Source organism: Vitis vinifera, chromosome 15, assembly GCF_030704535.1.
Source record: "Vitis vinifera cultivar Pinot Noir 40024 chromosome 15, ASM3070453v1".
Taxonomy (NCBI): domain Eukaryota; kingdom Viridiplantae; phylum Streptophyta; class Magnoliopsida; order Vitales; family Vitaceae; genus Vitis; species Vitis vinifera.
Window position 1 is genome coordinate 1,152,848 of NC_081819.1, and position 22,243 is coordinate 1,175,090.

Here is a 22,243-nt window from a genome sequence, read left to right on the forward strand (position 1 = left end):
TCTTGAAATAACAAAAGAGATTTGAATGTAATTAGGACAAATGAAGATGAAAATGTAAAATAAATATATGAACTTAAAAATAAGTTAATTATTTTTACTTATTACTTAAAATTAATTTTAACTTTAAGTCATATTATTAAGTTATTTTATCAAACATACTTAATTTAATTAATAACTTAAATTAAGTTATTAAAGTTATTGAGTTAGTTTACCCAACACTAAAAAAAAATGAATTTTTTTTTTGAAATATAAGAGTTTAGATAATTATTTTTATAGTAAAGTTTTGAGCTTAATTTTAAAAATAAATATTATTTCAAAATTTAAAAGAAATTGTAGGTGACACTATTTTAAATTTAAAAGGAGTCAAATACAAAATGCCCTAAAAATGAAGGTGACAAAAGTATTTAACCTTTATTATTTAAAATGTCATCATGTTTGCTTTGAATCAAAGTAATACCTTTATAAATAACCATTTGCTCTTGCCAACAATAGAAAAGTGAAAGCAAGTGGACATTAATTTGTAAATGAAAACCAATTTGGATAGCTTGCTTCATTGCAACTCATATCATCAATAACCAACTTTACTCCAATAGAGTATAAAATAAAATAAAATAAAATAAAATAAAAATAAAAATAAAAATAAAAATAAATAAAAGAAAGAAAGAAATAAAGAACCCAATTTATCTTAATAATTTTAATTTTTTTTTCTTTATAAGGGCATAGAATCTATAGGTGGTTTGTTTGGATTTTGAAAAGTTTGAAAGACAAGGGGAAAAAAATGGAAGAAAAATAGAAGACTATGGTAAATAAAAATTAAATTAAAATTAATAAAATTTTCTTATACACTTTTCTAATTTTATTTAATTTTTTTATTTTTTATATAAAGAATGAAGTAAATATTTATAGTTTTCATGGTAAATCAAATAATACATTTTGAATTTCTTCATTCCTCTAAGTATTTTCTATAATCCAAATACAACCTTCAATTAGTCAAATATCTTAAATGATAAGAAATTGCATAAAAATAAAAATAAAAATTAAAAAAATGAAAATTTTGAAATAAATTATAAAAATACATGTATTAAATTAGATTTTTAAAGAAAATAATATATATATGTAGTGTAATAATATTAAAAAGAATAAAAGAATGGTAAGTATTTTAATTCCTTGTCATTTCTAACTTCTAAGTCTAAGAATGTCAACGTGCCATTGATGGGTAGGCCCAAACCCAAACCAATGGTCTGCTATTGGATGGGTGATGGGTCTAGGCCCAAATTTTGTTTACTGCTTCTTTTGGAACCCCTCACAATGGACCCAAAGAGTCAATCTAGTGGCCAGCTAAGGCCCATGGAAAGTTAGAGTCTTTTAAAAGTTGTTTTTGAAAACAGTTTTCTGTTTTCCAAAACAAAAAACATGTTTGAAAATAAAAAACATTTTTTTTAAGAACATAAAATATAGTGTTTCTAAATAATATTTTTTAATTATTTTATATTATTTTCTAAGGAATCTTTTAAAAAGTATAGTAAATATAAAAATATTTTTAAAACATATTTAAAAATATTAAAAATAGATTAAAAACATTTTAGGTTTTTAAACAGAGTTTTGTTTTACAATACGGTTAAAAAACAGTTTTTAAAAGCTGTTTTTTTAAAATTATTTTTAAATAGGCCTACCTCCCTCAAAGCAAAGACAATCCTTTTTTTGATTATTAGATTAAATTTTATTTTCCATGTAGTTTAATGCTAAAAAAGAATCATTATTATTTTTCAAAATTAGAAAAATAGCATATAAATATTTTTGGCAACAGATTTTAAGTGCTTATCACTATAATATTGTTTTTAACAGGTAGAAATGAAGGATTTTTACCAATTTCAAACCATTTGAAAAATATCCATTTTTAAAAATTAAAATACTACTTCAAACAGAATCACATTCTCCCTGGCCATTTTTTTTTTTTTTTTTAATGGTTTGTTTGGAATTGGATTTTTTTTTTACCCTAAGATAATTTCTTTAATTGGATTAAAAATCAAATTATATGAATTTTATTAGCTTTCTTTCCTAATAACTAAAAGCATTTTCTTTTGACCATAAAAAACATTCCATTAGGACCTATTTGGATAACTTTCCAAAATAGTTCATTTTCTGTATTTATGTAATTATTTTTTAAAACAGTTTCTAAAAATAAGTAAAAATAAATGAAAATAATTAAAATATATTATCAAAAAACACTTTTATTTTTTAAAAAACTTCTCAAAAAACCTATTTTCTTGTTAGAAAATTATTAAACATGTTTTTGAGTTTGAAGCATTTTCAAAAACAAAGTTCTATCTAAAAAAATTAAAATATTTAAACTTATTTTTAATTGTTAAAATATTAATTAAAATTAACTTTATGTATGGTTCTTTATTTTTAATTATTTTCTACATTTATATAATTATTTTTAAAACAATTTTTTTTTTTAAAATTAAAATAATATAAAAAATTTTAAAATATTTTTAAAAACCTTAATTTTTTTTTATCAAAAAAGAAAATACGTGTTTTCCAACCTACAAAACTGTATTTTTCTTAAAAAAATAATTAATTTTGAAGTTGCTCTCAAATTGGATTAATTTCATTGACCCGAGATTTTGACTAAATATTTTTAATTTTTATTGATTTGAAATTTCATTACATGTATTTTTCACCGCATTTTCATCTATCTATCCTTTAATTCAAAACTAGGGACGAATTTTTAAATTCACGGGGTTAAATGTATTTAATTAAAATTTTAAGGGGGTGAGTGAAATTATGCCTTAAATTCCAGTGGAGTCTGACCCGCTCAGAAGGAATCCGACCCGTCACTCCACAAAACCCTTCATAATCCCAACGCGCCATAGTAGTACTCACTCCTCACTGTAATAAAATCACTACACATAAGAGAGAGAAGGGCGAAGGCAAGCAACAATGTCCGGAATTGCCATGGGGTTTTTCAAGAATTCTAGGGTTTTGTTGGCCGCAGCAAGATCCTCCTCCTCTCCCGCCGCCGCCACTAAAAAGACACCAGCACCGCCGCGCACCGCCGCTAAAGGCCCTCCCCGATCCGGCGGTATTACCAAACCCGTTCCTGTCTCCCCTGCCCTCCGCAAGTTCCTCGGCGTTCCCGAGGCTTCTCGCGCGGAGGCTGTCAAGAAGATCTGGGAGCACATCAAACTCAACAACCTCCAGGTACAAAATCGATGTTTTCATGTTGTGCTGGGAAAATGTATTAAACTGTTGGTGGTTTGCCCACTTTTGTGGGGTTTTGGAAATTTCTGTGATTGTGGTGGGTTTTGATCTAAATCGTACTGTTACTGTTTTTGATTGGCAAATGCCAAATGATCGATTTTGTGAAAAGATGGCGTACATTGTGCAACAAAAGCACAAGAAAAAGCAAATACGATCTTTACATGACATTTCCGTGGGAAATAAAAAAATATAGTAACATTAGGGTTTTATTCAGAGTTTGGAACCCGGAGGCTGGTGGTAGCTGTATACTTTTTTTATACCTTGGGCTGCTTTTTTGGCAGCCCTTTTTAATATATCTTCCTAAAAATCTATAAAAAAAAAAAAATAAAAAAAATTCAGTGTTTGGAACCCGGAATATGTGGTCTGATGAGTCTTTAGTTTACTCCTTTATGGGGATTTGGAGAATGGTATAGATGTTGTTTTTAACTTACAGGATGCTTAACCTGTTGGGTTAATGATGGATTTTGTTAAATGGGCTTTAGCAAAAATGAGCTGCAACCCTAGTACACAGGAAGCATACACGGGTCAAGTCGAGAAAGCAGTGAAAATAGTGGCATTGTGGTTTCATTGGAAGTTTGGAACTCACAATTATGTGGTTTGATGAGTTTATGTTTTATGGGGATTTGGATGCAGTGTAAGTACTGTTCTTATCCTACATCATACTCCACATTGCTATTAATTTTTTTGATGGGCAAATGGTAGATTTTGTGAATAAATAGGAAGTATGCAATGAACAACATGGGGTGTGCCTCTATTTTACGAGCTTTTTCAATGAAATTCTTATTGGCAATAAAAAAGAAAAAGTATATGGTGGTTTTGTGGGATTAAGTTGAGATATCAGGAAATATAGCAGCATTAAGGTTTTAGTCACAGTCAAGACCCTTAATATGTGGTTTGATGATTCTTTATGGGGATTTGGGAATCAGCATACTTGTTCTTAACCCACATCATACTCTGAGGAAACAGGGCTTGGTAAAAATGGACTGAAATACACACAGTGAATGAACATCAATTTTTAGGCCTTGCAACTGTTCTGTACATGCCTTTCATGCACTTTTCAAGGTTGGTGCCTCTAATCTCCATCAAATCTCGAATTGCATCCTTACTTTTAAAGAGAAAGAAAACACTTTCTAAGACTGTTGACAAGATGGGCATCCTGTGAGTTGAAGCAAATTTCTTCTATTCTATTAGTGAGATTTTATGGTTGTTTGACAAATATGACTATTCTTTCCAAAAGTTTACAATTTTTAAGCCATACTGAACAGTAAATTGGCTGGAAAAACCTCAAAAAATCTGCCCAGTTCCATGGAAACAATGAAACCAAAAATCCCTTTTTGACCTCCATCATGGTATATACATGACTAAAAAACGTCAAGTTTGAAGCATAACAGGCTAGAATATATAAGTTTGGAGCTATGTAGCTTTGCCTAATGAATGCACTGGAACTGTTTGAACTCAGTACTAACTATAAGATGATTAGAGTGCTTGTCTGCCTACTATCTGTTTCAAAGTCAATTTTAAGGTACATGTTTTGGGGTGTTGCTTCTTCATGTTACTTTGTTGATATTAACCATATCATCTTATTCTCTCTTGAAGCATGTAGATTATTATATTGGAATTTTAGAATAATCTCTTGCTGTTCCTAAAATGGTGTTTGCACTATGTGTTCCTACTTCTGGGTTTTCTGGAGAGCTTTCATTTAGTTGGCATTTTCTTTTTTCTTTTTTAATTTTCATTATGCTGATTGTTCACAAAAACTTGAATGATTGGAATGCCATATTAAAGAGAACCTTGCTGTACCATGATATACGGTGTGAAATATTTCGATGATCTTTTTTCCTGCAGAACCCCACAAATAAGCGGGAGATCCTCTGTGATGAGAAGCTGAAGTCCGTGTTTGAGGGAAAAGACAAAGTTGGGTTCTTAGAGATTGGGAAGTTGCTGTCCCACCACTTTATCAAGACTGTCTGACTGCTGATTGATAGAACAGCTTTGATTGTTTAGCTCTGGATTGGTGCTCTAACCCTCCTGTATTCAGCAAGCCCGTGTGACACTTGTCTTCGATCGTTTTGGATGTTGTGCTCAGTTTATTTTCCTTTTGAGACTAAACTCTCTAGGTTGGGTTTGCAAAAGTTTAGTCAGACATCTTGTAAAAATTAGTTAAGGAAAGAATACTCTTTCTTGTGGTTTTCTGATCAGTCTTACCATCGCTTATCAGCTATGGTGAAAACTACATACTTAAATGTCTAGCTTTCTTCCTCAAGAACAATGAATGTTTGTGAACCCAGGGACCACATGAGATGGATTTATGCTGGATCATGTGCAAATAGATGCCACAATTCTCTCCTTCACCACATTCATTCAGCGTTGGTTTGCTGTAAGTTGCCTGCAATGTATGTCAAAATGCTTTATGTGGTTTTCCTTTTTTCTTATTACATTTTGGGACAGAGTGCTTGTATGCAAGGTCATTGAGTCCATGTACGAAAGCATTTATCTTTTCTGGTAGGTGCCTTAAATCACTGAGTGAGTCATTTTTCCTGACAGGGGAAATGGGTTCGCAGTTGAGTAAGCTTTCATCTTATCTTATTTCCACCCTACCTATACGTATGCTCTTTAGAGCAGCGATTAGGTTGCTCACTGTTGATTGAAGTTTCAAATGGAAACTGAGCATTGGATTTCCTAACAATTGAGTTAGGGATGTTTTACAACAATTGGATGAGATGGATGAATTTCATGTAGCAGAGTTCAGGATTGACAATCTTATTTTGAACCACTCTTTTCTCAAAAGTGGTTTTAGGGTAAACATTAGGATTTCATCGTCTTCATCAAATGATCTCACTCTTTTATATTATGGGATGTCTACCTATGTCACATAGTGTACAGCCTGACCATGGGGATGATCCCATTTTACCAAGTATGTGCTAATGCATCTGCCTTTTTGTTTTTGGCTTTTGCATTTCCTTCTGCTAAATTTATGGATTGGAAGCTAAAAAGCTGCTTTACTGGGTTTTATGCTATTTCTATCAATTTGGTGCTTAATATATGATATTAGAATTTGATTCATTATGAGGTGGCCTGAATTCTCAATGCTAAGTCTTCACGTAAGCCCTCTGCATCTGAAGGGAAGGGAATTAAATTCTGAATTTGTTGAAAATGAGAAGATTTCATGGAAGCATCGTGGTTACTCGACTTGGCTAACGACATTAGGGTTCGACAATGAACCCTTTCTGAGTGGTGGACTACCTTACAGCTTAAGATTTTAGGTCAAAAGGGGTTGTTTAATATGGTGTTAGAGGGAAATGTTTTCGCTTCCTTTTAGCCAAGGATGAGTCATATAGTGTGTACAATGTTTGGATGAATGGAATTCCAATGAATGAGACTACTATTTATTGTTTGATGAGTACCTCAAATGCATTTAGCTGAGGAGGTGATGCACCCATTGCTCTGCAACAGCTGGGGAGCCATACCATGGTCTCGACACATCGTCTGAGCCAACCGGTGAGTGGTACACCCCATCCAAGCTAACATTGAGTGCCCCCTCCAGATGGGCTGATGCTTCTGGCACAACACCATCGCCCCACACGTCTGCTTGCCCACAAACCTATCACAATCCAAGAACCAAAAAACAATTCTCAGAATGGAACCCTACATTTTCTTTCCTTCTATTATGGTAGGCCATTGCCAAGATTAGTTTACCTGCTTGTACCCTTGCCCGATGAATCGAGCACGAAGGGTGGGGGAATTGGGTGTTGAGTTGTTCATGTCCTTCACAACAGCAACCTCAGAGATTTGCAGGTCATCCTCAATGGGAACTGCAGCATTAGCGTTTACATTTGAGTTGCCAAAGAGTCGAGCTCCTTGAATATACCTGCAGATTGGGAAGTACCTCTTCAGATTCCAGATTTAGCGTACTCTGAAGCATTTGAATCTACATTCTACTAAGATAAAACCAAGGATTTATCTCACAATGGATCCAAACATCACATTTTGCAGATTTGTTCATGAGATTTAAAACATAATCTTATAATTTTAAATAAAGTAGTCTTGTTAACACTTGATGGCTACCAGTGTGAGCATCACAGGCACCGAAAAAGACAACTGAAAAGTGGTATTAGTAGACAGTTCTTTGTTGAAAAAACCAATTCCCTCCTTGTTTCCAACAAGTCCACCAGGGACAGTCTCAAAGAATAACGGAACTACCCTGCATTCTGCATTCTGTTTTTCTATGGTGCCTCTCTCTGTTTCCAACATGGCCAAGCATGTATGTTCTGTGAGGATCGATACCTCACTCATTGGAATCTAAACTGCGACTGGACACTCTGGGCTTGGGGTTAGACCCATTACACATTGGAGTTCAAGTCACTTGTGCTGACAAAGTGGGTGTAGCACTAGGCGGTCAAAGACAAGGTCTTGATTATGAATTACCTTGTAGTTTCTCTCTTAGGCGAGAAGAAAAAAAAGAAGAGGAATTTAATAATTCTTGAGATCCTAGGAACAGAAGCTGATCATTCTGAGACAAAAGTAGAATTCAGAGTCCTGGGTCAGCAAAATTGCATTAACATCGACATTGTCCAATCAAACAATTTGATACTCACACCTTAATATCAGTAACTGTTTAAAAGCTAGTTCCATCTTTTTGGACATGCTAGGGCTCTTGTCAATAGCTCCATTTTTACAGTAGAAGATATTCAACATCACCCACTGTAACTGAGGCTCTCCTAGTGAAGATTCAGCTTTGTAGTTACAGGGATCCTATCTGAATTTAACTATATCATACAGAAACACCTAAAAACCAGCGTCAACATCAAATTTTATTTTATTTTTTTCTATAAATAGTTAAGCTACATTTCTCGTAATCTACATACTTCTGTATAGAGCAAGTCAGAAATTTCTTTATAGTTCTTGTTTAATATAGCTTTTCTGGTTCATCAGCATTATTTCATGTTTGGTACTCATCTTTTGGGATTGTAGACTTCAGTAATTTCGTATCATTGCTCAAATACTAGTATCATTCAATGATTACCAATCTACCCACCACAATGTAAGATGAAATTTAGACCAGGCAGCATCTTGAAAATTTTAAGAATTCACAGCTACAAAATTACTGGAAGCTAGAGAGAAGAGTTGAACAGGTGACTTCAAACAGAACAGTCAAGAAAGGATGAATTCAACCCCCAAGCCATTTGCAGGCTCTGCCGCTGAATTCAACTTGCATATTTATGTGTAATAAAGCAGAAGTTAGCCGATTATGCAGCTTGAGAAAGTTCATCAATGCTAAATCACATGATCAAACTTAAAATGACAAGGTTGGAAATTAATTGTGAATTGTCAATTAGAAAAAAATGGTACAATATGCAAATTTCATCCCACAACCCAAAAGTTTTAATTAAATTGTTTCCAAGGATATTTGGCCATTTGACTATCAAAAATGCCAGAATTCCCCATAAGTATGAGCCAATAATGTCATCATAGGAAATTTAACATCAATAGAAACAGATCTAAGTATAAGCCGCCTCCTAGAATGTGATATGAAGATTCCCCGCTAATAGCTTCAAGCTGTCCCCTAGACTTTTCTTATATGGATATTCCATACCAATACAGCCTCAAGGATATGAATCTAGAAAGATAACATTAACTGCAAAGCAAGATACAATCAGAAGCATGAATCAAACTAAATTGTTTTGAAAATGTGTGGCTTGGCTACTCAAGCTAATGTATATGAACATAATGAAAAGTCATGAACCAAAATAGCAACAATGTTGAAGGAAAATAGATGGCTCAATCCAATAGTGGCATGTCACATTGCTTCTCAAGAACTATCTGTGCTAATTCATATACACTGATGAAAAGCTTGCATATCATACATCAATAAACATCTTTCAGTAATCATAGATTAATAGCATGTGCCCAGCAAACAGGCAATAGTCTTAGAGTGCTGCAAGTGGTTTATAACTTCTAAGCTATAGAGAACCAATGTTGAATAACATTAAGAAGATGGGTGGAAAGCTGATAAGATGAGCAATTTATGAAACAATAAAACAGGATGTCAATTTTTTGAGTTTACCTCCCAGCAATACATACATATTTCAGTTGTGGTGTGTAAACAGCTTTTGAGCAATTCTTTTCAACATAATCCAAGAGTCCCCTTGTTTGATCAATAACCCCAGGCATACCTTTTGGAGGTGGCCTGAAAGGAACATATTCAATAGTATTTTTCATGATGAAAGTCAAATTAAGCTCCAAATAGTAGAGAAACTAAAGTTTTTTGCAAATTCCATTAAAGAAAGATGTAGCTGCAAAGTATCTGTAAATCGATTAAAGAAATGAAGGGATCCAAGAGCCAAATGGCAAGAAAATCCACTAACAAACTTGAAAACATACAGGTGGGGGGTCCCAAGAGTCAACAACAAGGAAATCTGGGATACCCCGAATTCTTCCATGTAGACGCGTGCAAGCCATCCTCCAGCTGAGTGTCCAATTAATGACAAAGTCCCACCTATAATAGATTATGCTCCATCATTTTAGAAATTATGATATTTTAAGAATATAATGTTCAGCAGATAATGCTCCTGATGAGCGTATGTATTGCAATAATTTGAGAAACAGAGGAAGCTTCAAAGGGAAAGCAAGAGACCAACTTTGATTGTCCATTTGAACAAACCTTTTAAGGCCTTTTGCAGCATTTATCCCCTGGAAAAGCTATTTTTTGTTAAGAGCATGGTGGAAGAGACAGAGAGAGAATACAGTGTTCTGATACATGATTATGAGTGTTGTATAAGAAAATTATTTCTGTAGAATATTTCCCTATCTATTTTTAGGAACTTATTTTCAAAAAATTTTAAAGGTTGATATATTGTCTTATTGAAAAATTTTCAAGGAAATTTTCATTTTTGGAGATGGAGCCTTTTCCCCAAATAAGCAGGTGATACTTGCTTTATAAAAGAATCACTTGAACTGTGATAATCCAAGCACACAGGTACAGTTAAAAGGTCAAATGATCAATCACCAAGAAAATTTCATAGTGAGCTCCAATGGCCAAGGGGAGCATTGGCCCTCTATCTAATGTCATGAGGCAGGACTGAACCCATTATCATCTCCTCCATTGCTTTCATTAGATGCCATCCAACTACAAAAACTGTTGGAAGCCATTCCTCTTTCCGAACATAGCCTGCGCTACTAAAGTGATTCCACTAAATTAGTTAAGCCCAGCATTTCCCCATACACCATCAAATCAAAGCAGCATATATGTGGTAGCGACCATAGAATTCAGCCTTGCATTCTGAATGCTATGATGTGTGGGATACTTATTGACAATTTGGTGGGAGAAATTTGTATAATGGGATTTATGTCAAACCGAATACTTCACCACTTAGGTGACTCATAAAAGGACCAACTTTATCCCATCCCTAAAAGGAAGGTTGTATTGGATAGACAGGGGCATGAAAACTTGAATCACACTTCAGTTAACATGAAACCCACAGCTTGCAAAAGTATCCCGTGGAATTTAAAAGCTTATTGAGAAATTTTAACAAGGTCACTGTCCCACCTTAGAAATCTGGGTTTTGGGAATTGTTCAGAGCATTTTAAATGTTTGTGACTTATGCAGGAAAATAAAGAAATATTTTGGAGAAGATTCAAGAGTGAATTCAAGAGAGAGAAGAAAACCCCATGGAAAGAAAAAACAAGGGAGCATCCATCTGAAAGTGTATGTTACCAATCCAGGATTGTTTGAAATGATTCAGGAGTATTCATGATATTAGAGAGAACTTAAGATGACTTATGCATTCATGAATTATATGTAAAACCTGTTGTTTGTTGCATTTGATAAAAGAAGTTGGGCACCGCTTGAGAAATTTGGAAATAAATTGGAGAATTATACCATAATTTGTATGACCAGTGGCTTAGTTAACAAAGAACCTAACATATATGCATCATTTAGTTCCTTAAGAAAAACCAACAAAGCATCATAGACAGGGGGAGAACCACGATTTGAAATCATATGGCTGATAATCTAGCACTCAATCTAGACATGACACTGGTTTACTTCAAGAACAGCAAGAACAATGGTAAGTATACCTTTTTTTTCATTACTTTCTTCACTATTTCCTCTCTATTTCCTACTGCATGCACTAAGTCACAAGAAATAATATGAGTTTGATACGCTAAGTTCACATATTTGCAGATTTTCAAAGAATAGTTTAGGGTTTTTATGGGTATTAGCTCAAATAGACCACAGTAGTTTCTAGTCTCTAAATACAAACAAAATGTTAAAAAATATCACTTAGTTCTATCTATTTTCCTCTCAGGTTCTAAAATGTCTTTTGACTTCACCATCCAAACCGACAAGTCATCAAAAAAGAGAACTAGTTTAGCCATAAGCAAACTCATACCACCTCTAGAACCTTTCTAATTCTTTCAATTGGAATGAATTTACAGGCAAAGATAGAAACCTTGAGTCAGTTGCTTTGCCTCCTGGACTGCCTCATCAACCCTCTTCAAATACCTGCTCACATTGCATTGCCTTAATCATATGATAATCAGGAAAACACCATCCACTTCAGATGGGGTGTTCCTAAATGGATACAATAACACTCTTCTAATTGTCTAAACAAAATCAGGAGTGCTAATACATCAAACTTTAATAATCCATTTAGAGAAAGTAGCATTTGGATAAACCCTTTTGCTAAATCGATATGATTCATTCATCAATTGGGATAACCCATTTAGAGAAAGCAACATCAGAAAAACCAATCTGCAAAATCAAGACTAATTATGCATCAATTTAGATAACCCATTTAGAGAACCCATTTAGAGATGGTAACATTTGGAGAAACCCATTTGCATGATCAAGAGAATTCATGGATCAGATGGGATAACCCATCTAGAGAAAGCAACAGATGGGGAAACCCATTTGCAAAATCAATAGTATTTAAGCATCAATTCAGATAATCCCGTTGGAGAAAGCATCACTAGTCTAACATAGCAGTGAAAATGAGGAGTACCAATCAAGAACAGGGCGAGGAGTGAGAGTGCCTCTCCAGTAATTGGGGTCTACCAAACCAGCAGCATTCCTCAGCCAATCAAGCCTTGAAACCTTAGCCACAACACTGGCCACACCATACTCCTTCAAGGTCAGCTCCAACTTGTGATAGTCACCTGAATTGTTCCCTAAGCCCTGAAACCATGTATGTGTTTATGTCAATTCAAAGCGTACATTCTTTAGAATTTGCAATGAGTTCATGAAAAAAGATAGTGAAAAAAGAGTGAGTTAACTGGAAGAATAACAGCTGGGCGGTAGGTGGTGGTGGGGGGTTTCGATGAGCAGCAGAAAGTGGGGAATCTGAAATTGAAGCTGTGGTCAACTGATGCCAATGCCACTGCCATTCCACAATTTCCCCACACTCTTTATTGGTAAGCTGCTGCTCCTGCTTTCATATTTTACATCCTATCCTTATCCTATTATTCCAACATGTTTGGTTTAGTTTGGTTTGCCATTATACAGAACGAAGGTTCCTAACTACACTTTTTTTTTTTTCCCCTTTTTCATTCAAAAATTTTAAATAAATATTTAATTAAAAAGAATGAGATAATATTCATATTTTTAATGTATTTAGAATTGCACATATAATCTTATTTTAATGAGACAATTTTTTCATCCTTGGGGAGGAAAGCCGATTTTAGATGAATAATAAAATCACTTGAAATGCATAAATTTTGTTTCATCTTGATAATATAATAAATGTGAACTAAAAGTTTAAAAAATGATTTATTTACAAAGTATTGCAAATCAATTATGAGATATATTTATGGACACAAAGATTGTGACAAAGTCACGTATATTAATTGTAAATCAACACGTGTTATTGTCCGAAGGACAAATTAATAAATGTTATAATAAATAAATCTAAGACATATTTGAAGTGTGATAGATTTGTTTGCTTAAAGGACCATGATTTCCTAAAAGGCATTGAAATATTGAAAAATGCAATAATATTGGTGCTCTTGAAGAGATAATAATTAGTTCATCTAAAGAGTTCGAATTACAAGGATAATAAAATAATTGATCAATCCAAAATTGATTAAATTAATAGCCATTAGAGAGAAGTACAAATAAATAATTCTCGAAAAAATAGTAAATTATACAACATCCCTCCAAGAAGAGACAAATGGTTCTTAAAAAGGCAAATAGTCTCTAAAGAGGTATAGGTATGCATATGGAAGAAAATAGGATCAAAATAATATCTTCTTTCCAAAGTTGCCTAACATTATTAACAATGATGAGGATCCTAATTGAAAAAAAAAGGTAAAAAATTATTAGTCAAAGTGGAAAGAAGTAATCCAATTAGGCCTAAATTCGTTGATAAAAAGAGAAATATTAGGGTTTCAAGTCCAACGCCAAGGACCTAAAAATGAGAAAACTTGAAGTTTAAAATAATAAAATTAATATTTGTATTAAAGTACTACGAAAAAAATAGAGATAATGAGATATTAAACATTACTTATAGTATGGAGTTTCCAAAATAAACTATGTATTAGCTTCTTTAATAACTCAATTATATAATAGTCCCATTAGGATTTAATACATGTTTCCTAAATGTAACTACAACTTATTTTTGTGGATCTATAAATATTAATATATGTATGTGTAAATCTTTGAAGGATTTTGAATGTCTAAAGTAAATAATTTAAAATCTCAAATGTATGAAATTTTGAAAGAATATGAAATACTTGAAGCAAATTATTTAAAATCTCATAGTATGTACACAATTAAGATATAATAGTCCTTGTATTAATGAAAGCAATTTGGACACATGTTGTATAACTATCTCAACAAATATTTACTAAGAGAAGGATATATAAATAATCTTATTTGTCAATGCAACTAGATTTGTAATTGTTGTAGTGTACGTGGATAATTTGAATCTTGTTAGAACTTCTAAAGGGCTCATGAGGACAATTGGCTATTTGAAAAAGAAATACGTAATAAAGGATTTAGGAAATATAATTTTGTTTCAACTTATAGATCGAACATTTTCCAATTGGAGTATTAACCCATTAGTCAATATATATAGAGAAAGTATTGAAGCACTTTTATATGGACAAAACAAATTCATTAATCTTTTCAATGATTATTTAATTACTTGAAGTGCAAAAGGACCTATTTCATTATAAAGATGATAACGAAGAACTACATGATCCATAAATATCTTATGTTAGTGCTATTGGTGTACTCATTTACTTGCAAATTGTATACGATGAAATATAATATTTTCTATTAACTTGCTTATAAGATATAGTTCCACTCCAACTCGAAGATATTGAAATAGAGTCAAGCATGTAGTACAATTTCTTTGTAGAATAATTGACATGAGTTTACTTTATTAAAAAAGATAAGAATATTAGTTACTTAGATATGTGGATGTTAGCTATCTTTCAAATCCCTACAAAGATTGGCTTCAAATGAGATATAAATTTACCTATAGTGGTACAACAATATCATGGAGAGTAGTTAAACAATTGATGCTAATTACCATCTCTTCAAATCATTCAAAGATACTCACAATTCATGAAGTAAGTCATTAATGTGTATGACTAGGGTTGATTATCCAATATATTCGAGAATTATGCGGACTATTCTCCATCAATATTTTCTTTTGTATCTTTTTATATATCTTTTAGGTAGCATATATAAAAAGGGAGAGAAAGAGAGAAAGGATGATGTTTTTTTTTTTTCATTGAACACTTGTAAATTCCCGTAGTAAGAAATACAGAGAGCTTTTTGGTCTGTCTTTCCTTCTCATCTTGTTTTCACTTTTCTTTCTAGCCAAACAACCTCTGAGGATAATTTTTCAGGGGATGAGTGGCTAGGTTTTATGTTTCTTGGAGTGATGGAAGTTAGGTGAAGGACCTCAATGCAAAGGTGGGAGTTGTCATTGCTTTAAATGAAAGTAGTTGTTAACCATTAATGATCTTTATTTCAAGGTTTAGCTTTAAATCCCTTAATCCCTTAAAAGCACCTTGAATGGCCAATACTTGGTAAGCTTTTCGGATTCTATGGATGCTTATTGCTAGATCCATGGATGTCTATTAGTTATCATTTACGAGCCATTGGGAGGTGGTTCAAGGTGAGAGTCTTTAGTGTTTGAAGCCATTAATGGGAAGCAACTATTGTTTTCCATGAACCCTTTGGATCAAATCTTAATTGCTAAATAAAAAACCGGTTCGAGAGATAACCATCCTTTATGTTATTGTCCCCAACGCGAGGAGAAGATCCGAAATCTTCCCCTTTGCTTAAGGAACCCGATCCTAGTGACCTAAAGCTCCAAGAGACCTTTTCTTTGTAGTTAACTTCACTTATTGTTTTAGTTTAACTTAAAAATCAATCTTTGCAACTACAATTCCATTTTCTTTAAAAGCTAATTTTCATAAGGAAAAACACGATTTTATTTCCTTCACTAAAGTAAAGTCAACTGTATGATGAAAACCCATCCTTGTGGACGATCCTAGAGCCACTATACTATGTTAGCTATGCTACCCTAGTGTGAGGTGATTTAGGTTTTATAAATTTTGTTGATAACACCCGTCTGAGCCAAAATCAAATGGCACGAATGTAATGGGAATGAATCAGGTATAATAATAGTTTGTGACCTTTATATAATACATTTTGTATATGTAATGTGCACTAACAAAAAAAAATGTTAATGATGTAGGTGAAATTATTTGTTGATGGCCACAGAGAATTTGAAAGTGCACTTACAAATAAAGCGATGATATTTATTTTATTGTACTTACCCAATGAATATTTTAATGAAAATAATGCACTACATCCTTAAGATAGAGCAAAATGAAAATTGTAGAATATTTTATTGCAGTTACCCAATGGGCGTTTTAATAAATTACTATGACACATTCTTAATATAGAGCAAAATAAAAATTATAGAATATATTATATTTTGAAAAAACTAATAGAACAAAATATTTGATCATTGTTTCAAAAGAAAAATAAAAGGTAATTTAAAAAATTCATGATCCAAACAAGGGATGCATTTTTAATATGCTTTCTATTTGATATTTGCCTCGATGGCAAGGTGGTAATATAATATGAAGGTGGTTGAGCTTACTGATAATCTTGCATAACTGTTTAGGGTATATAATCATCACTACTCCTCTTTCACGTTCATAATCGTCTTGCTTTCGAACAAATAACAAACTCTCGCTTTTTCTCACGTTCCCTAGAAAATTCAACCTGCTAGCTTTCACCAGTCCGAGACAATCTTATAATTTGAAGATCGTTGATTTCATATTCAACAATCTCCTGGTTTCTTTGGTCATCAATCCGGTAAAAATTTTCCTAACCCTTTTCTTTCTTTCTGTATGGATCTATTTCTTCAAGTTCATTTTCTTTGTTTCCTATATAAGAATCATAACTGTTTCTCTATCACTTTCTCTCGCTTTCGCTCACTTTCTCCAGAAAATTAAATTCAAGAATCTGATAGCTTGGGTGTCGTTGATTTCGCATTCATAATTGTTTCGCTCTCAGTTTCTTGGTTAAGAATCTGCAACTCAATTTCACTTGGAAGTTATTAATTTCCTTCTTTTTTTCTAATCAGATTCCCTTTCCACGCGGAAGTTGTTGCTTCCTAATTAAAAACAGGAGCGATTTGGTGTATTTTACCATATAAGTAGTTATTGTTACTCATAGTTCAGAGTCTTCGGACTCATAAACTGTTTTTGTAAAACAAAATAACTTCCCCTCCCTCCCTCCTCTCTCATTTTGGTTTCTTTCATTTTCTTGGGAAAATTTAAGCTGTTGAGTGCTTTCATACACCTTGAAGCCTTCTTCATAAATATCTGGTATTATTCTTTCTTTTCCTAATTAATTTGCAAATGATACTGCAGGATCCATCAAGAAGAGTAGGTGATAATCTCTGATATTCCAAGTTCCAATGGCGGAAATGCCTAACAGTGACCCTCTTCCACCAGCAACTGCACATATGCTTCAGGCTCTTGAAGCCTTTCTGGATACCCCACCACTTCCTTGTGTGTTCCGCTGTATCTTTTGCCATAATTTCATTGCTCAGGGCCATAACTTTATTCAGGTACTTTTTCTTTTCTATTAATTAAGATTCACTTGCAAGATTTCATGCTTCATTAATTTCTTTGCTATTCTTGTAGAATCTTTATCCATTTTCCACGGCTCAGCTCCTCTTTGATTACGCGTAAGGTTCCAATGCTATCAGAACGCGTTTTGATAGTCTTTTTAACTGTTGTTGATTTTTGATCTATTCTGATGTTCCAAGTGTGCAGTACTGGTGTGAATTTTAGAGAACGAGACTATCCAACTCTTGATGCATATGTAGGTGAAGCTCCTGCAGGGAGTCATGTGGATGAGGTTGCTATCTACTGTATTTCATGTGGAAAATGGCTTGGGTGGAGAATAGTAAGGATTTATATATTTAACAAATTAATTAATTTTCTCCTTGATTTATCTATATATTAAGATTGATAATCATGGCACATATGTTACAGATTCGGCTGCATGCTTACCACCCTGTAATCCGTGAAGGCCAATTTGTACTCGCATGTGGTGGTGGTCTAGGCATACAGGTTGAATTTCAGATGTAAATTTTTCTATACATTTCTATTCAGTGTAAATGTTGTGATGTCGATGACTGTGAATGTAATAGCAATTGTTACTACTACTTGCTGAAATATATAGTGTTGCCTCCTTTATATTAATCCCCTTGACAAGTGTGAGTAACAATTACAATTCATCAAAATTTGATAATATAATCCTAACTAGTTAAATCAATGTCATAAGGAATGTGTTTTACCTAAGCAAATGTTATCTATCCAAAGACATTTGTTAAAATTTATTCCAATTAACTATATATTTCTATTATCTCTTTTTTGCGAATATGTGATTTTAATAATTATTTGCTAAGGAATGTGATTTCAATGCTCATTTCTAATTTTATTGATTGAAAAAATTACATTGGACGAGTATTGGGTAAAACCAAAGGTGGAGTTGTTCCCTATTAAGTGGGAAGTTCGGATGTATGCTTTGCATGATGACGATGACAAGCCAAGAAAGCTTCAAGGAAGCTATATATCCCTTAATTGTGAAATGTGAAAAGCTGCAACCAACTCCATCTCGGAGCTGGTTGAACTTCCACTTGGGCTTAATTAATTAGGAGCAAGTGGGCTTAAGATAATGCTTTGACTCATGGCAAAAGGTTACAATCAAAGAGAGGATGTAGACTATAAGGAAACCTTTTCATCGATGATGCGGTATGCCTCAATTTGCCCAATTCCCTTTACCCATCCCCCCTTTGAAGTAAAAGAAAGCTCCTCAATCTATTTATAGGAAAATTTAGAGAGGATTTTACTTATTTGATATTTGAAATTCTTTTTTAAATTAAAAAAATTAAATTGGAAGGCTTTAATCACAAACTTATTCTTGATGTTGGCAAATATGTCGTAAAGAATGTATCTTGATATGATTTGGGTCCCACTAAAATTTTGATATTTAGTCCTAAAGGTAGCACTATTTATATGAATATTATTATTTTTAATATACTAGAGAAAGAGAAAAAAAAAATTCAAGAATGGAAATTAACATTTGAAAAAGGAAAGGTTAAATTATTATTATTATTTGAGAAATTCATCATATGATTTATTACATCATTTAAATGACCACAAAATATTCTTTGAGTGTATTTTAGATGATATTTTTTCAAAAGTTGAGTCTTGTAAATTCATCTTATTTGATGACATATAAATATTATCAATTACTTATGAATTGAAATCATATAAAAACCACTTTGGACTATATAAGTTATGATGGTTTATATATGTATATTGCAAATCAAATATGTTTAGGTACAAAAAGTACTATTGTTATGTATGTTCTAGTAAAAAAAAGAAAAAACCTACTTTTGATGTATAACAAAAGGGGCTACTCACTCCAAAATAAAATTACTCGTCCAACTTTTTATTTTTCTTTTTTGTTAATTAAAAACCACTTGATTTATTAAGATGATAAGAAGTTTTTTAAAAATTTATAATTTATGGATAAACTAAATCCTTATATTAAGCTAACTTAACTAATCTTCAGGGTTTTTTTTCCCTTTTTTAATTATAAACATAAAAAGTTTGATAGCTTATTAATATATTAAAAAAAAGGAGAACTCATATGTGTTTTTTGTGCTCACAAACCTGAATGCAAAATTATTCACCCATAAGATTGGAACTCATATATATGAAATAAAATTAATTAATTTGTGGGTTATAAAGCAACATATATGATATATCCTAACTATTCTCCACCCAACAAAAGTTTGGCATTTCCGCTTGAGTTTTTAGATTACTACCAATAATTATACCCAAAGTAAGGTCATATTACCACTACATATGTAGAAAATCAAAATTCATACAGGTCCACTTTCTTCTTAATATGAAAGCCACATAGTCTTGAATTTTTGGCATAAAGCCAATAGCTTAGTAGCAGGTAATTTTAGACTTTTAAAATTTAAATGTTCAAAATGTGACTGTCATAACCAATTTCTATCATCAATTATAGAGCTAAAGAAGGGTAATTATCCACAATTAATATTTAATGAAAATAAATGATTTTATGTCATATTTACCTTTTCACTAGTCTTTTTTTTTTTTTTTTTGTCATCATTGATGGTATAGATGCCCTTATAGATCTGCATATCATATTTGTTTTCTGAAAGTTTCCCCATACTTGATAGATTTTGATGAAGACATGGAACATATAACAAATTAAAGATAAATTTTTAGGATTTATCTTTCAATTTAATGGAAATCTTACATTTAATCCTAACTGGTACTACTGATTCATTCCCAAATTTTACCTCTGAATTAAAAGTCTTCTCTAACTCAAAAAACATCTCTTTCCTACCAAACATATGATTACTATAGCCTATATAAAAAAACCATATACTTTTTTTTTTCATCCCTTCCAGCACTATAAGCTGATAACAAGGTCTCTAAATTTTCATTTTTATCTTCTATAGCATTAACCTAGAAATTCCTCTCATCATATCTCCAAGCCCTACATTCTTACTTGTAATGACCATATTTTTTTCAATTATAATATTAAAAATGAGATTTATTATTTCTTTAAGTTGAAGTATTACCTCTTCCTTCTTTTTAGCATGAGCTAGAATTTTCTTATCCTCTATTCTATAAATTTTAACCTTTTTTACTTGATTTAAAATTATTTGGAGACTTATTTTTTCTCTTCTAAGACTTACTTGGCTTTCTAGTGCTTCTTTTGCCTCAATCTAAGACCTTTCATCTAAGTGTTGTTCATGGGCTTGTAAGGAATCCATCAATTCACCCAACGTCATAGTACGAAGATCTTTCAATAATTATTGTTACCTTGTACTCACATTACATGGTTAAGATTTGACAAATTTTCTCCACAACTTGGAGATCTGAAATATTTTCACCATTAGATTTCATTTGATTAAGAAGAGTTAATGTTTGTAAAAAATAGTCAATGACTCTTTTTTGTTTTCAAAATCTAAAAAAACCTGAATTGTCTTCTCAAAATCTATGATTGAGCCTTTTGCTCCTTCTCTACCCCTTTGTCGGTATTCAAAAGAATGTCGCATGCACCTTTCTTCTGTGATTGCAATTTTACTCTTCTTAAAAATAGTTGTTTCTATCGACTAATAGATGCACAGGTGCGAGTCTTTAAATTTTTCTTTTTGGAATTTTCCAAATTGTACTTTTGTACTTGTGTGAGTTGGGCTTGATTTGTTGGTACAACAAATCATTGATTTACTACTCCCCAAATATCTTGATACTCAAATTCAAAATTATTTTTTCCATCAAAATTTGGAAATTGGAATTGGATTATATTATTATAAGTAATTGCTTGCATTTTTAACCGTCAAGTGCTTATACCAAATGTGAGCAACCAAAAATAATCTTTCCAGCACAAGAACAATTTCTCCACATAAAAGGAATGAAAAAACTAAATAAATAAAGGAGATGATAAATAATTATGTAAAAATTATCACACCATGTTTTCTATTGTTTTTTAATATATATAAACAATTATAAAAACCTAATATATTTAAAACTAAACTCCTAATAGAATTAGGATTTCAACATAAGAAGAATCAAATTCAAATATTAATAATTCTGGTATACTAAAGAAACAAAGTCTAGGTTTAATTAGGATTCCTATGGGTATATATAAAGCACACATTGTATAACCAATTCATTGTCTTAATTTAATAAATAAATAAAAACACACATAAAATGCCAAGCTTTTTAGAGAGTTAAAGAAGAACAACCAAGCTTGGAGATAAAAGAAAACCTCGCACATGAGAGATTCTCTTTCGACTAAATGGATAGGACCCGTTCTTTATAAAAGTTATTGATAGGAGGTCCTAGTCAAAGCAATAAAGAAAAAAAAAAGATCATTAAAATAATATTTTGCTTGAGGTGAGAATGAACCTTGTGATTTTATTATCTGCCCTCCCCTTATCCTCCATGGCTAAAATGATTAAATACATAAAGGACTCAACTACTCCACTAAACAAAAGAAGTGAATGGCTAATGGACAATAAAATAGCCAACAATGGTGGAATTATTCTTTCCACTTATTGACCGATTCCTATGCAAACAAAATAACATAATAACAACTTATTGACCATATGTTGCAAACAAAATAACATCATAATCTACCAGCCCATGGTCCCATGCTCAACCCCTGTACCTTGGATTCTTGATAGGCACTCGAGTTGATCTTCTTAGCTTATCATTGCCACCTTCTTTCAGTCGAACCTTGTCCTCAAGGTTCAAGTTAATATACTTGTTGCACAGCTCTTGGGTATTTTCCCACATAGCATCTTCTTTTGGAAGCTTTTTCCATTGGACAAGGCTTTCGTCAACAAAACTTGACCCTTTCTTAACCCACCTAGTATCCAAAATAGCT

The 22,243-nt window shown here is 32.3% G+C and overlaps 3 protein-coding genes across 6 annotated transcripts; 2 read left to right on the forward strand and 1 right to left on the reverse strand.

Annotated features, from left to right (window-relative positions):
• Nucleotides 1-2,787: 2,787 nt before the first annotated feature.
• LOC100252274 (upstream activation factor subunit spp27) lies at nucleotides 2,788-5,618 on the forward strand. Its single transcript, XM_002270130.5, has 2 exons — nucleotides 2,788-3,204; nucleotides 5,110-5,618. The coding sequence occupies exons 1-2, from the start codon at nucleotides 2,944-2,946 to the stop codon at nucleotides 5,233-5,235; spliced, it is 387 nt and encodes a 128-aa protein (XP_002270166.1). The 5' UTR covers nucleotides 2,788-2,943; the 3' UTR covers nucleotides 5,236-5,618.
• A 903-nt stretch (nucleotides 5,619-6,521) lies between these two features.
• LOC100248966 (uncharacterized) lies at nucleotides 6,522-12,757 on the reverse strand. Of its 2 annotated transcripts, XM_002273536.5 has the most exons (7): nucleotides 12,538-12,728; nucleotides 12,267-12,439; nucleotides 11,715-11,767; nucleotides 9,646-9,760; nucleotides 9,329-9,451; nucleotides 6,961-7,132; nucleotides 6,522-6,865 (listed from the first exon to the last, which is right to left on the reverse strand). In XM_002273536.5, the coding sequence occupies exons 1-7, from the start codon at nucleotides 12,646-12,648 to the stop codon at nucleotides 6,680-6,682; spliced, it is 933 nt and encodes a 310-aa protein (XP_002273572.1). In that variant the 5' UTR covers nucleotides 12,649-12,728; the 3' UTR covers nucleotides 6,522-6,679. The 2 variants fall into 2 exon arrangements, with proteins under 2 accessions (XP_002273572.1, XP_010661179.1); XM_010662877.3 differs by lacking the exons at nucleotides 9,646-9,760; nucleotides 11,715-11,767 and having other exon boundaries at nucleotides 12,538-12,757.
• Nucleotides 12,758-16,415: 3,658 nt separating this feature from the next.
• On the forward strand, nucleotides 16,416-18,003 carry LOC104881747 (uncharacterized). Of its 3 annotated transcripts, none has more exons than XM_010662925.3 (5): nucleotides 16,416-16,603; nucleotides 17,164-17,363; nucleotides 17,440-17,483; nucleotides 17,572-17,704; nucleotides 17,794-18,003. In XM_010662925.3, exons 2-5 carry the CDS (start codon nucleotides 17,211-17,213, stop codon nucleotides 17,887-17,889), a joined length of 426 nt encoding a protein of 141 aa, XP_010661227.1. In that variant the 5' UTR covers nucleotides 16,416-16,603; nucleotides 17,164-17,210; the 3' UTR covers nucleotides 17,890-18,003. The 3 variants fall into 3 exon arrangements, with proteins under 3 accessions (XP_010661227.1, XP_059599142.1, XP_059599141.1); XM_059743159.1 differs by lacking the exon at nucleotides 16,416-16,603 and adding an exon at nucleotides 16,728-16,811; XM_059743158.1 differs by lacking the exon at nucleotides 16,416-16,603 and adding an exon at nucleotides 16,913-16,946.
• Nucleotides 18,004-22,243: the final 4,240 nt, after the last annotated feature.

Excerpts from the sequence above, each read along its gene's own strand:
- LOC100252274 (XM_002270130.5), top strand. The coding sequence starts at position 2,944 with ATGTCCGGAATTGCCATGGGGTTTTTCAAGAATTCTAGGGTTTTGTTG. Across the intron at positions 3,205-5,109 it reads TCAAACTCAACAACCTCCAG|AACCCCACAAATAAGCGGGA; the intron begins GTACAAAATCGA and ends TTTTTCCTGCAG.
- LOC100248966 (XM_002273536.5), bottom strand. The coding sequence starts at position 12,648 with ATGGCAGTGGCATTGGCATCAGTTGACCACAGCTTCAATTTCAGATTC. Across the intron at positions 12,440-12,537 it reads GCCCAGCTGTTATTCTTCCA|GGCTTAGGGAACAATTCAGG; the intron begins GTTAACTCACTC and ends ACATGGTTTCAG. Across the intron at positions 11,768-12,266 it reads CCTCGCCCTGTTCTTGATTG|GTATTTGAAGAGGGTTGATG; the intron begins GTACTCCTCATT and ends CAATGTGAGCAG.
- LOC104881747 (XM_010662925.3), top strand. The coding sequence starts at position 17,211 with ATGGCGGAAATGCCTAACAGTGACCCTCTTCCACCAGCAACTGCACAT. Across the intron at positions 17,364-17,439 it reads AGGGCCATAACTTTATTCAG|AATCTTTATCCATTTTCCAC; the intron begins GTACTTTTTCTT and ends CTATTCTTGTAG. Across the intron at positions 17,484-17,571 it reads CAGCTCCTCTTTGATTACGC|TACTGGTGTGAATTTTAGAG; the intron begins GTAAGGTTCCAA and ends CCAAGTGTGCAG.